General features: G+C 49.1%; 1 protein-coding gene across 1 annotated transcript in view; it reads right to left on the bottom strand.

The window, feature by feature from the left end:
* nbeaa (neurobeachin a) overlaps window positions 1–14,604 on the bottom strand; it is a 72,981-nt gene that overhangs the window by 27,160 nt on the left and 31,217 nt on the right. The window contains exons 9-24 of the mRNA XM_063014621.1: window positions 13,010–13,207; window positions 12,724–12,857; window positions 10,062–10,170; window positions 9,803–9,955; window positions 8,797–8,965; window positions 7,186–7,265; window positions 6,785–6,847; window positions 6,394–6,491; window positions 6,124–6,216; window positions 5,055–5,163; window positions 4,333–4,414; window positions 4,111–4,234; window positions 3,446–3,638; window positions 1,778–2,710; window positions 1,417–1,634; window positions 316–469 (exon numbers count right to left, since the gene is read on the bottom strand). Coding sequence (XP_062870691.1) covers window positions 316–469; window positions 1,417–1,634; window positions 1,778–2,710; window positions 3,446–3,638; window positions 4,111–4,234; window positions 4,333–4,414; window positions 5,055–5,163; window positions 6,124–6,216; window positions 6,394–6,491; window positions 6,785–6,847; window positions 7,186–7,265; window positions 8,797–8,965; window positions 9,803–9,955; window positions 10,062–10,170; window positions 12,724–12,857; window positions 13,010–13,207 — 2,910 coding nt within the window. The remainder of the gene's footprint in view (window positions 1–315; window positions 470–1,416; window positions 1,635–1,777; window positions 2,711–3,445; window positions 3,639–4,110; window positions 4,235–4,332; window positions 4,415–5,054; window positions 5,164–6,123; window positions 6,217–6,393; window positions 6,492–6,784; window positions 6,848–7,185; window positions 7,266–8,796; window positions 8,966–9,802; window positions 9,956–10,061; window positions 10,171–12,723; window positions 12,858–13,009; window positions 13,208–14,604) is intronic.

Here is a 14,604-nt window from a genome sequence, read left to right as displayed (position 1 = left end):
ATAAGAGCATGATGAACAGATAGCTGCTGAAATACGATCACTACTTTATTATAAACGTGCACATTTCATGCAAATCATGAACTGAAATGTTAAAGCTTTAATGCATCTCAATCTCGATGCTTAAATTCAAACGGCTACATAAAATAATCTAGAGCAACATTTCAAATCACCAGAAAAATCATCTGAACCTAAATCACACCAGGCGCGACATGGTTACTTGTTTATTGTAACTGGAACGAACTCTCAGATCATCTGGCGTGTATTAGACGAGTGTACCGGTGTGCAGCCTGCAGGCGGCGCTGTTCTGCCACTTACAGAGGGCGAGGTGGCGGCGGACAGCAGGGGCAGGATCCCGCCACAGGCGATGATGATGTTATCGACCATCTGAGAGATGAGATGGATGGTGTTGTGCACGAATATGATGTTCTCGTTACTGTTCACGAAGTCCATGACCGACTTAGTCGAGTGGCTGGAAGGTCAAACAAAGCGAGAAAAATAGAATTAACTATTATAGAATTACAGTACGCCACATTATTTAGGGTCCTCCATGGGTAGAACTCCAGGAGAAGGTACTGTGAGAGTATATTGTCCAAGCAATTGATGGTTAAGGGTCTCGCTCAAGGGCCCAACAGTGGCAAGTTGGCAGTGGTGGGGCTTGAACCAACGACCTTTCGATTACCAGTCTAGTAACTCAAACGCTAGGGCAGTTGCAGAATGTGCCGCCCTTACAAGGACAATTGTAGCCTGTGCTGCCCTTAAAAGGGCTTGTAGCCTGTGTTGCCCTTATGAGGGCAATTGTAGCCTGTGCTGCCCTTAAAAGGGCTTGTAACCTGTGCCTCCCTTATGAGGGCAGTTGTAGCCTGTGCCTCCCTTATGAGGGCAGGGCAGTTGTAACCTGTGCCTCCCTTATGAGGGCAGTTGTAGCCTGTGCCTCCCTTATGAGGGCAGGGCAGTTGTAACCTGTGCCTCCCTTATGAGGGCAGGGCAGTTGTAACCTGTGCCTCCCTTATGAGGGCAGTTGTAGCCTGTGCCTCCCTTATGAGGGCAGTTGTAGCCTGTGCCTCCCTTATGAGGGCAGTTGTAACCTGTGCCTCCCTTACGAGAACAGTTGTAGCCTGTGCCTCCCTTATGAGGGCAGTTGTAGCCTGTGCCTCCCTTATGAGGGCAGTTGTAACCTGTGCCTCCCTTACGAGAACAGTTGTAGCCTGTCTCCCTTATGAGGGCGGTTGTAGCCTGTGCCTCCCTTACAAGGGATTGTAGCCTGTGTTGCCCTTACAAGGGCAGTTGTAGCCTGTGCCCCCCTTATAAGGACTTGTAACCTGTGCCCCCCTTACGAGGGCAGTTGTAACCTGTGCCCCCATAATGAGGGCAGTTGTAACCTGTAACTTGTGCCCTAAATATGTGGCGCTCACTCACCTCCGCCACACGTGGACGTCCGTCTCCAGGGCGAACAGCAGGTCGGTCAGTAGGCGCTGGTGCATGGGTGACCACTTGAACTCCGGGATGCGGAACATGGTGGTTCGGGGACCGGGACTGAACTGGCGGCGCTGCTCCTCCGTCATGGGCATCCCCCTGAAACCGAGGTCCACACGCAGATCCCGCTCCATCTGAGCGCCCGAACGCCCGTGCAGAGCCTGCAGAGAGAACGTGAAATCATTCGGGTTCTGACCGTCTGCAATTAAATAAAAGCCAAACTAAACATACAAAAGCGTCCCAACTTTTTCTGATTTCAGTTTCTATAAAGCTGAGAGATTTCGGATGCCCGCCGTGCCCGTACCTGCGTGGTCGCCGTCGTCTGGATCTTCTTCGCCTCTTTGTCCTTGCCGTCGTCCGACCTCTCCGTGTCCGACACGGTGCTGATGCCGTCTCCGCTTTTCGGCACGCCCACCTCCCCCGCGCCGCTCTCGCCGCCCTCTGCCAGCGTGCTAATGTCAGCCAGCGAGCTCTGAAGCTTAAAGCCGCCGTCCTCGGGTGCCAGGTCGGCGCCGCAGGACGTCATGTGTGCCAGCAGGCTGAGGTCATCGCTGGCGCTGGATCCAGGTACAGGGACGGAAACTTGCTCCGTGCCGGGTATCGTCAGGGGCTCGGGCGTGGCCAGGGAGGGCAGCAGCTTTTCGTCACTTTTCGGAAAGAGGAAGCCGTTGTTGCTGGGCGTGGGTGTGACGTCCTTCTCGTCGTCCAGCGTGATCAGAGGCCCCAGGTTGGCGTCGTCTTCGCCCGCGCCTGTCCTCACGCCGACGTCCGGCTCCACCTTGGGCGCCAGGCCCCCGTTGAGCTTGTGGACGCAGTACGCGGCGTCCAGGAGCGAGTCCACCTCCACCAGCGGGCCGTTCTCCATCCCGCCCGCCCCTCCGCCCAGCGCCTCCGGAGACAGGTCCAGGTCGTCCAGCTTCACCTCGGTGGCCTCCACCTTCTCGGCTTTGATGTCCACCAGCAGCTCGTGGACGTGGACGTGCTCCTTGGCATCGGTCAGCAGGTTCTGCGCCTCGCCGCTCTCGCCGTACTCGGCCTCGCTCTCGGGGGTGTGGGTCTGAGACGTGTCGTCCGCCTCGCGCGCCTCCAGAGTGCCGTTGACGGACGCCGGCTGAGCCGACAGGCCGGAGATGGTGCTCACCGAACCCTTCTTACCCTTCTTGATGTTCTCCTCCTCCTGCCGCTGGTACTCCTCGTACATCTTGGCCAGGTACTCCTTATGCGCCTCGTACGTCACCTGATGAAGAAAGCGGAGGAGGTTCATCGCCTGTAATCACGACAATTCGCACGTTGAAGCGCCCAACCCACCCTCAGACACACCCAATCATGTCTGCATGGACGCCCGACCGGCTGATAGCACCACTGAGATTCAAAACCCGGTCAGATTGTAGTGGCGTGACAGACCGCTGTACGTTAACTCAGTGCTTCGTTGCTGTATGTAGTTTGACACGCATCCATTCAGCTCACATGCAGCGCCACTGCTCCTTCTCTCTCCTTATAAATCAATCTACAGCTTTATCATGGTCAGGGTCGCGGTGGGTCCTTTCTCCCCAGGAAACACAATCCAGTAACACTTCCTGGACCATCCATCGCAGTGTCTCAGCCAATGCAGACGTAGCTAATCATGTCTGTGTGGACGCCCACCGATCAGGAGTACTGCTGGGGATTCAAACCCCTGAACATCCTCCTCCCTCAATTTTTCTCCCAATTTAGTCATATCCCATTCCCCAGTGGTATTTCACCTGACCTGCACCAGGTGGGATAATATGGAGAGCCGTATCGGGCACGAAGAGTCACACACTGATCTCCGTTATCCCCCGTCTCTGTGCAGCGCCATCAATCAGCCAGCAGAGGGAGTAACTGCAGCACTTATAAGGAACCCCAACGACCCTCCCTCCCTCAGACGAGCCAGTTATTCTCCGTAGATCATAAATCACGAACAGGAAAGAAGAACATGACAAATTTCACCAACCTTGGAGTGGGCGATACTGAGAGTGTCCACCCAGACGCGCCAGCCGCCCCACTCGTACTTGATGGCGTGATACAGCAGGATTCGGAAGATGTTGTAGACCATCTCGGTGATCTTCTGCTCCTCCGGGTTCTTGGGGTTAATGTAACCCAGAGAGAACATCCAGTCCTGCCACACGGAGCACTGCAGCAGACACCTACACACATGCGCGCGCGCACACACACACACACACACACACACACACACACACACACACACACACACTCTCCAGTTTATAAACTGCTAAAAAGTAGCTTGTTATGCAGTACAGTTCCAGTCTGAGTTCCCATGATTCAGCACTTCAGTCCGACGTCTTGAAAGCTCCATTTGAAGCGATGATGAGCCTGAAACATCTGCCGCGCCCAAACCCGCGGCTCAGACTCATTTGGGCTGCCAGTTTTTGACACAGAGCGCCGTCTGCTCGCCGCCGAATTACGCCGCCTCGGGAAAGTAAAGCTGCTCAGAATTCACTGTGAAGTTTGGACGCTAACGAGCTAACGAGCGAACGGAGCGTTTCTCTCTCCGCTACGTGGGGTGTTAATTAAGAACCTGCAGTTGCGCCTTCTGCTGGCTGACCGCGGTGCCACACAGAGACGGGGGACAATGGAGATCGGCGGGTGAAATCGTACCTCCTGTTCTCTCTGCTGTTGCTGAAGAGCTTGATCATGTCGGACAGGAAGAGGCGGCGCACCTCCATCAGCTCGGCGCTGGGCGTGGAGTTCTTCAGCAGCGTGGCCACCACCTTCAGGATCACTGAGACACACAGAGGCCGAGAGAACGTGAGCGCTGGCACGACGGAGCAGCAGGTGGCGCTGTCGCCTCACACACTAATTTACAATAGTGACACTCACTGGGGTTCTGGATCTTGACGGTGGAGTCGGGTTCTGGATGAGGTTTATGAACCACCTGGGTGCAGACCTGCTCGGTGAGAATCTACAGAGGAACACAAAACACCATCGTTCTGTTTAAATACTCCAGTGTTACCAGTATAACATTATCGTTCTATTTTTTTTTGCATTCTACCCCCTTTTTCTCCCAGTTTGATGTAGCCAATCCGCCGCTGGGGACCCAGACAGAGTTCAAGTAGGGTGTATATTCGCCCAACACACCCCCCCGAGGTCCTCACACAGGCCCATTAGTCCGGGTCTTTCCCACCCTCAGACTGAACGCCAATTGTGCCTGCTAGGGGGCGCCCAGACGACCGGTAGCGGAGCCGAGATTCGAACTCGGGAGCTCATAGGGGGCCACAGAGGGGGCGAGTGGGGGCCTTGTTAACACGGATGTGTGTCATTTTATGGCACAGGTCTGATTATTGTATCTTGTCTTTGTATTTTGGGTCCATTATATATTATAATTTATATTTTGATGGCTGTGAGGAGGGTTAAAACGGTTCTAGTGTAAGAATTTCTTTAATGGTTTCAGGTTTGGTGTTGCTGGGTTATTCTGGTGTGACTCTATGCGTCGTCCTTGGTTTAATGTTGATGTTTGGATGTATTTAGTTTATTTGTGTAATTCAGAATTAAATGATCGTGATGATGGACTAATTCCAGTGTGTGTGTGTGTGTTTACGCACCTCGTAGAGTGTGTTATAGGTGGTGACCGTCACAGTGTTGGTGTGCATCATCAGTCTCTCTCCCAGCAGCGTGAAGAGACTGTGTGTGTGCATGATCTCCACTTTCCTCCTGCCATCACACACACACACACACACACACACAAGCAATCGTATCTCACGTCTCTATCTAGACATCAAACTACATTAAAAACAGAACGTTATTTTCTCTACTTGAGCTCATTCCCTGGGAATGATTTTCCCAGAATTCATTTCTGCAGCGTGCAGCATAGCCTCACCGCCGTATATAACCGGACTGTCAGTCTGATTATTCTGCTCGGTTTCAGCTTCGCTCTCTAATGCATTCAAGGGTTCCAATTTTACATCACCTGCTCCACACGTGTCTGTAAATACGGTGGAACCTCGGTTCTCTTCACATCATCGCCTCCAGGAGACTTCGATTCATGTGGAAAACTGATTTGTTTGGTAATTGAATCTATTTTTCGCATAGAAATTTATGTAAATTGGATAATTCTGTTCATTTTACCCTGCATAATATTAAGTACATAAGTCAAATTATAAAAAAAAAAAACACTTAAAACACGATTAATATATAAAATGAAAGAAAATTAAACCTGATTTGTTCTAAGGAAAGTAGATTTCAAGATCTTTTTCACCTTTATCGTGGTTCTTACAAGATTTTATAACATTTTTTAGATTTATTTTAAGATAAGATAAATTAAGAGCCTTTTATTATCCCACTGGGGGGGAATTTGCAAGATTACAAATGTGTGTTTATATATATAACATTTTGCGGAAACTGTGCACTGACTGACAGACACGAGCAAACCGACCCAATTGATCTTTGTTCCACGGCCTGAGGGACGCATGAATCAACAAAGTGAGGTTGGTTGGTTGAGAACCGAGGATACAATCAACATCCAGGGCATTTCTTTTGTAGACTGTCGAGAGCCAAGAACTGAGGTTCCACTGTATTAACTTGCACATAAAGATGTAAAACTTAGCCCTCAGTAAGGAGAAACTGATAAATCTAAAACAAAAAACTCCACATTCAAGCATTAAAAGCACCCACTTGTGTCCGAGGTGCTTGAGAAAGTATCCGAGGACCTTGAGCGCTTGGACGCGAATGCTCTCACTCTTTGAGGCCAGGAGCTTGTAGATGACCCTGCACACACACACACACACACAGAGACGCCACGTTAATATAAAACACATAACATTCAAATAATAAAAAAATCCCAACATAAAGACGAGCAGCAGAGTTTTGACAGTGAGCTGCGGGGTGAAAACGCAGTGACAAATCAAATCAACGTCAGTCACACAATACAAAAAAATGGTTCACCGTATCCCGTTTCTCTGATCGAAGGCCGGGATCATGGACGCCGGGTGCTCGGACATGAGGGCCACCAGGAGCTGCAGGACGTCGTGGATGTTCTCGTCCTGCAAACAAACAAACAGAAAAGAAGAGAAATGATCATAAATAAAAATAGTACAACAGTAAACAATAAATACACAAAAAACAAGAGATAAATTAAGTGACATAAAAGAAAGAAGACTGGAAGTAAAAATGTGGAGAAATAAAAGAAAAAGGAAACTGGGGGGGAAATGTATATGGTATATACGTCTTTCTTTCTCCGCCCCACTAGGCGGCGCCCTTATTTATTTTTTAACACCACTTATTTCACTACGTGTAATAAAAGTAGTAAAAGAATGGATGTCGAAGGGGTCGTCACCTCGTGCATGGTCAGCAGGTAGTTCAGGATGCTCTGCAGCTCGTCCTCCTTCACACCTCGGTCCTGCAAAACACAAATACACACTCAAGCTGGGTTCATACAGAGATCCGTATCGTGCACGGAGAGTCGCACACTGATCTCCATTATCCGCCGTCTCTGTGCAGTACCATCGGTACCACCAGCAGTTATGAAGAACTCCTCCGGCCCTCCCTCCCCTTGATGAGCCAATTATTATCAGTGTAGGTGCCCGGTCGGCTGATAGCAAAGCCCGAGATGCCAGAACTGGTGGTGGGCACCACATGATGTCGTTATTTTAGAAGTACCAGAACATCATAGTGTTATTTATTACACTGAAAATTTCTGTAGCAACACTGAGATGCATTGGAATGCCGAGCGCTCACCTTCAGGATCAGCTGTTTGAGGAAGAGGAGCATGAAGGCGCGTAGTGAGATGATCTCCTTCTGCGTGGGACGAGGACCGTCTGCACAACACACACACATTTCACACAGGTTACACACGTACTACACACTTCTACACAGCACACACACATTTCACACAGGTTACACACGTACTACACACTTCTACACAGCACACACACATTTCACACAGGTTACACACGTACTACACACTTCTACACAGCACACACACATTTCACACAGGTTACACACGTACTACACACTACTACACAACACACACACATTTCACACAGGTTACACACGTACTACACACTACTACACAACACACACACATTTCACACAGGTTACACACGTACTACACACTTCTACACAACACACACACATTTCACACAGGTTACACACGTACTACACACTTCTACACAACACACACACATTTCACACAGGTTACACACGTACTACACACTACTACACAACACACACATTTCACACAGGTTACACACGTTCTACACACTTCTACACACATTCTACACACCTCTACATAACACATACACACTCACACATTTCACACAGGTTACACATGTTCTACACACTTCTACACAGTTCTACACAACACACATTTCACACAGGTTACACACATTCTACACACCTCTACACAACACACACATTTCACACAGGTTACACACCTTCTACACACTTCTACACAACACACACACACATTTCACACAGGTTACACACTTCTATACACTTCTACACACTTCTGCACAGCACACACACACATTTCACACAGGTTACACACCTTCTACACACCTCTACACAACACATACACACTCACACATTTCACACAGGTTACACACGTTCTACACACTTCTACACAGTTCTACACAACACACACACACATTTCACACAGGTTACACACATTCTACACACCTCTACACAACACACACACATTTCACACAGATTACACACATTCTACACACTTCTACACACTTCTACACAGTTCTACAGTCTGGGTTCTTAACGTGGGGGTCAGGTGGGGTCCCTGATGTTACCCACAACCTAAGTTCTTAACGTGTGTTATTTGCATCCAAACGTTTGCTTTAGTATCAAGTGCAAATTTGCACAAATGTAATTGTGGGTTTAGTCGAACGCCCCCCAAGCGGTGGCACACAGAGGGCATTGTGGGATTGATGCCCCTAGTTTTATTTAACGCATGATGCGACTGACTGTTCAGTTAAATAAGAGTCTCGGCTCGGCGTGTCGGAAGGCGGCGTTGTGTTACGCGGTGATGAAGAGCGGGACGGACCGGCGCGAGGGATTGACGGACCGGAAAAGTGAGACGAGACGACAGGAGATGTGAGCGAGCAGCCGAATGAGACAGCGAAGAGATGCATTGTGGGAAAATGGACGAGAGCGTAAAGCGAGGGAGCGATTATTCGGGTCTTAGTGGAACGTTTTATAGAAAAACAGAAAATAAAAACAATTTTTTATTTCATTTATCTTCAGTAACAGGTCAACAGACAAACATACAGCCTTTTACCCACTGACCCACAATAAATGAATGAATGTATGTAGTATTGTGTAGGTGTGAGAGCTTACCGAGCCCTTTAGGAGTGATGCCGCTGCTCTCCAGCGGGTTTGTAGCCCAGTAGTAGTACTTGAGTGTGTGCATGAGCTGCAGGACTGTGCCCACCCGCCGGATGGTGGAGTAGATGGTGGCGGTGCCAATGAATTCTGCTGAGAGGTACGTGTACAGAGAAAGCTGAACCTGCACACACACACACACACACACACACACACAGATTTATATGACAGGATATGAATAAAGGTGAAATGTATTTATTTCAGTCGTAGATGGGAACAGAAAAGTGCTCCAGAAAATCAATAACATTCCAGAACAGGTACTGGGAGAGGACCTGGCACTCTAGGATTATGGGACTCTAGGACCCTCGGATTCTAGGACCCTGGGACTGTAGGACTTTGGGATTATGGCACTCTGAGACTTTGGGTGTCTGGGACTCCTGAAAGCTAGGACTCTGACTAAGATTTCGGGACCCTATGACTCTGGGATTCTGGAACTCTACGACTTTGGGACTCTAGGATTATAAAATGCTAGGACTCTAGGAGTCTGGGACTCTGTGATTCTGGGACTCTAGGACTCAAAGACTCAGACTCTGGAATTCTGGCACTCTATGACTCTGGGATTGCAGGTCTCTAGAATTTTGGGACTCTAAGACTCTAGGATTCTGGAACTATAGGACTCAGAGACTCCAGGACTTTGGGATTCTGGGACTACAGGATTCTGGGACTCTAGGATTCATACACTCTAGGACTCTGGAACTCAAGGACTCTAGAACTCTGTGACTGTAGGAAACTAAGATTCTGGGACTCGAGGATTTTGGGATTTCGGAACTATAGAATTCCAGAACTTTGAGACTTTGGGACCCTAGGACTCTGGGATTCCGGGACTCTAGGATTCTAGGACTTTGGGACTCTGGAATTCTAGGACTCTGAGGTTCTGGGACTCTGAGACTAAGACTTTATAACTCTAGGACTCCTGGACTTTGGGACTCTAGGACTCCTGGACTGGGTGATCGGCACTGACCTTTGCTGGTGTGTGAATCCAGATGGCGGCGTTGAACAGGACATGGTCACACAGCTGCTTCAGTAGCGGAGCTCCGTGAGTGAGTCCGTCCAGGTACTTGGCGAAGGAGAGGAACTGCTCCAGAACGGCCCGGGTGATGTGTACACGCGAGGACTGGGGGGGGAAGCAAAGATTTTAGGATTAGAGTCCATCCGGTCAAAAACAACCCCCAAAATAAGTCCCCCTTGGTACCAATCCACTAAATCATGGAGAACCGAACCTTCTCCAGCAGGTATCCGATGACCAGGAAGCCTTTTCCTCCCAGCATCTGCTCCTGCATGGCTACTGAGCTCTTCAGCAGCTCCACCAGGAACGCCAGGAGGGTGGCACTGCGGGCACACACGGGGGTGGTACAAACATCAAAGTACATTCAGACACACAATCTTATTCAAAGCAGCTTATAAAAGTGCTTAATCACAACATTCATTCAATCAGTGTCTGTTTTCCCACCGCTCCATCCTGGTCAGGGTCTCAGTGGGTTTACTGGGTGAAAGGCAGAAACACCCCAGAAACAAACCGGAGCACCCAGAGGATACACAGACACGGGGAGAACATGCAAACTCCACACAGAAAGGATCCTGGCTGCCCAACTGGGGAACCACCTGTGAGTTTGCATGTTCTCCCTGTGTACATGTAGGACCCCAGGACTCTAGGATTCTGGAACTCTAGTACTATGTGACTCTAGGATTCTAGGACTTTAGGACTCTGGGATTCCAAGACTCTAGGACTCTGGGATTATAGGACCATAGGACTCTACGATTCTGGAACTCTGGGATTCCGGGACCATAGGACTCTGGGATTCCGGGACTCTAGGATTATAGAACTCTGGATTATAGAATTTTGAGATTCCGGGACTCTAGGACTCTGGGATTCCGGGACTCTAGGATTATAGAACTCTGGATTAAAGAATTTTGGGATTCCGGGACTCTGGGATTCTAGGACTGTGGGTTTCCTCCGGGTGCTCCGGTTTCCTCCTACAGTATAGACACAAGCAGTTAGATCAACTGGAGATACTAGACAGATACAACTGGAGACCCACTGCGGCCCTGACCAGGATAAAAGTGGTGGTAAAACAAACAGCGAATGAATCAGTAAGTTCTATTTTTTCCAGGAAAGTTGTGTGATGGATGTAGAAATAGATTATTGATGATTATTTACTGTGTAACTGTTGCTCCTGCTGCTTTCAGGTCCTTTATAATGAAACCAGGTACATATTACAATAACAGATTCATCACTTTTATTTTTTTAATTCCGAAATGGAGGTTCTAAGTTTCTGTTAATGAAAACGTAATTATGCCAGCTCACTCCAGCCCACTACTGCTGAGATCTGGAGGTCAGGGGTTCGAATCCCAGAGGGGCTGATACTCCAGAGCAGCCAAAAAACAGAAACTGAAGGCAGAGTAATAAAGTCTGTACGGACGTTAAAACGTTTATTACCGCGGACTGAAGCGTCCCTGCAATGTCAGACTTTATGCTTTCCTATCAAATCTGGGCCCGGACACACACACACATACACACGCACACACACACACACACACACACACACACACACACACACACACACACACTATAAACGGTGTGTTTACTGAGCCGCGTCCGTACTCGTACGGCCAATAAAATAAAACCACTTCTAACAAAAACACTTTCATAACCCAGCCGGTCCAAACAAGATTACACAGCGTAGCGTCACATTAGCGGCGGACTGCTTTAGCAGAACGGCGTGTGTCGCATAGCGTTTAACATGCGCACGCACACACACACACACACACACACACACACACACACTGAATCATTCCCATGGACTCTGAAATTCGCAGACTGAATCCATTGCACGGCTCTAAGCGGAGAAATGGCAGCGCTAGCTTTCGTCTTCGCGTGCTCCGCGATGGAGCGCTACAGCTGACAGATCCGCCGCCGACTCGGATGCCGCCGATGACGCCTGCCAGCTCGCCGCAGATCTTTACCGACTGACTCAGACAACACGACGGCTACGAGAGCGTGCAGAGCTCTAAAACGCCGCGTGTCTGTCAGGGTTTGTACTCGCAAAATAGAACCTGTAGCATGTGTTTTAAACAGACGGGGGATAACAGAGATCAGTGTGTGACTCTCTGTGCGCGATACGGCTCTCCGTATGATTCTGCACGGTGCAGGTGAAAAGAAGCGGTCGGTGCTACACATGTGTCAGAAAGGGCGTGTGTTAGTCACGACCCTCCTCGGTCAGGAGCAGAGGTGAAATGTAACAAGGGGAATTGGATATGACTAAATTGGGAGTAAAAGGGAAAAATTATTTCTTATAGCGGTCACTATTACAGCGATGACCTCATGTATCGGTCAATATTACAAAAATGACGTTATGTAACGGTCCCTAGTACAGAGGTGACCTCATGACATCATGTAACGATGAGATCATGTAACAGTCACTATTACAGAAATGACTTTATGTAACGGTCACTATTACAGAAATGACTTCATGTAACGGTCACTATTACAGGAATGACTTCATGTAACGGTCACTATTACAGAAATGACTTCATGTAACGGTCACTATTACAGAAATGACTTCATGTAACGGTCACTATTACAGGAATGACTTCATGTAACGGTCACTATTACAGGAATGACTTCATGTAACGGTCACTATTACAGAAATGACTTCATGTAACGGTCACTATTACAGAGGTGACTTCATGACCTCATGTAACGATGACTTCATGTCACTATTACAGAGGTGACCTCATGTAACGATGACTTCATGTAACGGTCACTATTACAGATATGACTTTATGTAACGGTCACTATTACAGAAATGACTTCATGTAATGAGGGCACAAAGGTGATTATGAGTGGGTGGAGAAATTTGGGGGGGGGGTGTAGGTCCTTACCAGACGGTGGTCTCCACAGGACTGTCGTTGGGCTGCCGGTAGTCCAGCTGTGAGAAGAGCGGGAACAGAACCTGGATGCCACCGATCGAGTGAATGGCACTGTGGATGGAGTGTGTGACGATGGCCTTCACGTCCTACACACACACACACACACACACACACACACACACACACACACACACACACACACAGAATGCATTAGTATTAGATTCACACAGCTTTCCAAACCCTGGCGCTTCTCATAATCATGCAGCCACGCTGGTCTGAGTGTGTGGCGTGTACCTACCTGCAGCATGAGCGCGTGGGGCGAGTGGACGAAGATGGAGGCGTTCTCCCGGGGCGAGGACTCGAGGCACAGCTGGGCGTCCGTGGCCTTGGCGTTGTAGGTGAAGGCGATGCTGCTGGCCAGCTTCCCGTCGTACAAAACCTGCTTGTGGTGCTCGGCCAGGTGGATGTCGCTCTCCGACTTGAACTTGAACGTGCTCTGTGGGGAGGAGAGACCAAGCGGCGTAAACAATGTAAAGTGGCTCGGAACCTCGACCTCACTGTAACCCTTACTCGTGCCCTGTACACGTGCCCACAAAATGCCCTCACGGCGTCTGAACTATTTTGAGAGAGGTGTTCAAAGCACAGGTCCAAAACTCGTCAACATTAACACCATAAAGGACAATCCCATTGACGTTCCCGGGAAGTCTGTTACAGAGTGCATGTGCTTGACTGGCCTGCCTGCAGTCCAGATCTGCCTCCTGTTCCACTCGCTGGGAGGTGAAAAAGGCGTCCTGACGGATTCAAACCCAACAACACTACACCTACTGTCATGATTTTGCTCCTGTGAAACTGGCGCCTTGCAGAAAGACTAAGACGAAACCCGTCACTCCAGCAGGACGCACACGTCCAAACTGGGTCCCTTCGTCCCTCACGATCCACTCGATCGCTAAAAGCCACAGTTTTCAGTTATCGCTTCGCCGTAACCCACAGTGTGACCAGGAAAGTTTCAAAGTCTTTTGATCTGTATCTTTTGATCTCGGTCCGAAACGTCCGAAATGAAAATGCACCCGTGTGCACGAGTGCTTCACGACACATGAGCTGAAGGTCACCTCCATCACATCCAGCACCACATGCTACCGAGCCTGGCATGGCACATGCTGTTCCGGCATCTGGGCATCCTCTGGTACAGTGTCCTCATTAGTGCACACACGCACACGCGCACACACACACACACACACACACACACACACACACACACACACACACTCACACTCACACTGCTAGACGTTTTGGCATCAGGAGGAACCGACTGTTGCTGCCAGGTTTGCAAAGTTCACTTTCTCATTTATTTATAATTTTTTTATTCCTTTAAAGCAAAAGGAGCCTCATGTGAGACCGGGACTGTTATGGAGGGTCGGACCAGCAGAACTGAGCTTAATTCGGCTTAAAATTTATTTGAATTCTTTATAAAACGCAGTAAATTGTGAGGATCTGATGAGCCGTTGATGGTACAATCATTCATTCATTTAGTGTCTCTTTAAGCATCACTTTATCCTGGTCAGGGTCACGGTGGGTCCGAATCACTGGACGTAAGGCAGGAAACACCCCTGGCACCCCGGACAGGCCGCCAGTCCATCACAGGGTCGATTTTTAGTATCTCAATTTACCGGACTACATGTCTTTGGACTCACTCACTTTCTTAACCGCTTATCCAATTAGGGCAGCGGGGGGTGCTGGAGCCTATCCCGGCTTTTCAATGGGCGCAAGGCACACAGTAACACCCTGGACAGGGCGCCAGGCCATCGCAGGGCAGACACACACACACACACACACACACACACCCATTCACCTATAGGGTAATTCAGTGTCTCCAATTAACCTGACTGCATGTTT

Source organism: Trichomycterus rosablanca, chromosome 18 (assembly GCF_030014385.1).
Source record: "Trichomycterus rosablanca isolate fTriRos1 chromosome 18, fTriRos1.hap1, whole genome shotgun sequence".
In the NCBI taxonomy this organism is placed as follows: domain Eukaryota; kingdom Metazoa; phylum Chordata; class Actinopteri; order Siluriformes; family Trichomycteridae; genus Trichomycterus; species Trichomycterus rosablanca.
Note: the sequence above shows the minus strand (reverse complement) of the source record. Positions and strands in the feature narration are given on the sequence as shown.